Here is a 483-nt window from a genome sequence, read left to right as displayed (position 1 = left end):
ATTTATTTATTTATTTAGTACACTATACCATTTCTCATCAATCAAAGTGGTTCCCTGTTGTATTTCTTAACTCTGAGTACGACAGATATATCATTGGCTGTGCCTGTGACCAATTCTCTTACTTTTATAATCACTGCAGTGACTGGTTGGATTTTAGGGGAGGAAAAGATACATCGAAGTTAGTACACGATTTTTATTATACATAAAAATCTTCTCATTGTCTCTAATACGTAATTTTGAAAATTAATTCTTATTTTACAGATACGTACATGGGAATGGCGTTGATTTTAGCAGGAACAGCTCTCTGCTGTTGGGATAAGACAGATAATCCTGTGACGATTTAGTCTTACGAGAAAATCCATTCAACGTTTATTGATGTCAAAAAATTATACAAACCGAAACAACAAACGCACGAACTTTTGGTTTATCCTAATATTAATGGATTTTATCAATTGGTCGTACACTATCAGATGGATCTAATAT

At 32.7% G+C, this 483-nt stretch overlaps 1 protein-coding gene across 1 annotated transcript in view; it reads left to right on the top strand.

The window, feature by feature from the left end:
• The window catches only part of LOC108625946 (transmembrane protein 234 homolog), a gene marked incomplete at its 5' end in the record, with an annotated part of 1,568 nt that extends 1,099 nt beyond the window's left edge, over nt 1–469 (top strand). Inside the window, 2 exons of the mRNA XM_018026305.2 lie at nt 19–178; nt 262–469. Coding sequence (XP_017881794.2) covers nt 19–178; nt 262–344 — 243 coding nt within the window. The remainder of the gene's footprint in view (nt 1–18; nt 179–261) is intronic.
• Nucleotides 470–483: the final 14 nt, after the last annotated feature.

Source organism: Ceratina calcarata, unplaced genomic scaffold (genome assembly GCF_001652005.2).
Source record: "Ceratina calcarata isolate Rehan_Ccalc_2016 unplaced genomic scaffold, ASM165200v1 scaffold380.2, whole genome shotgun sequence".
In the NCBI taxonomy this organism is placed as follows: Eukaryota; Metazoa; Arthropoda; class Insecta; order Hymenoptera; family Apidae; genus Ceratina; species Ceratina calcarata.
The sequence above is the reverse complement of the archived record's forward strand: the minus strand, read 5'-3'. Positions and strand labels throughout refer to the sequence as shown.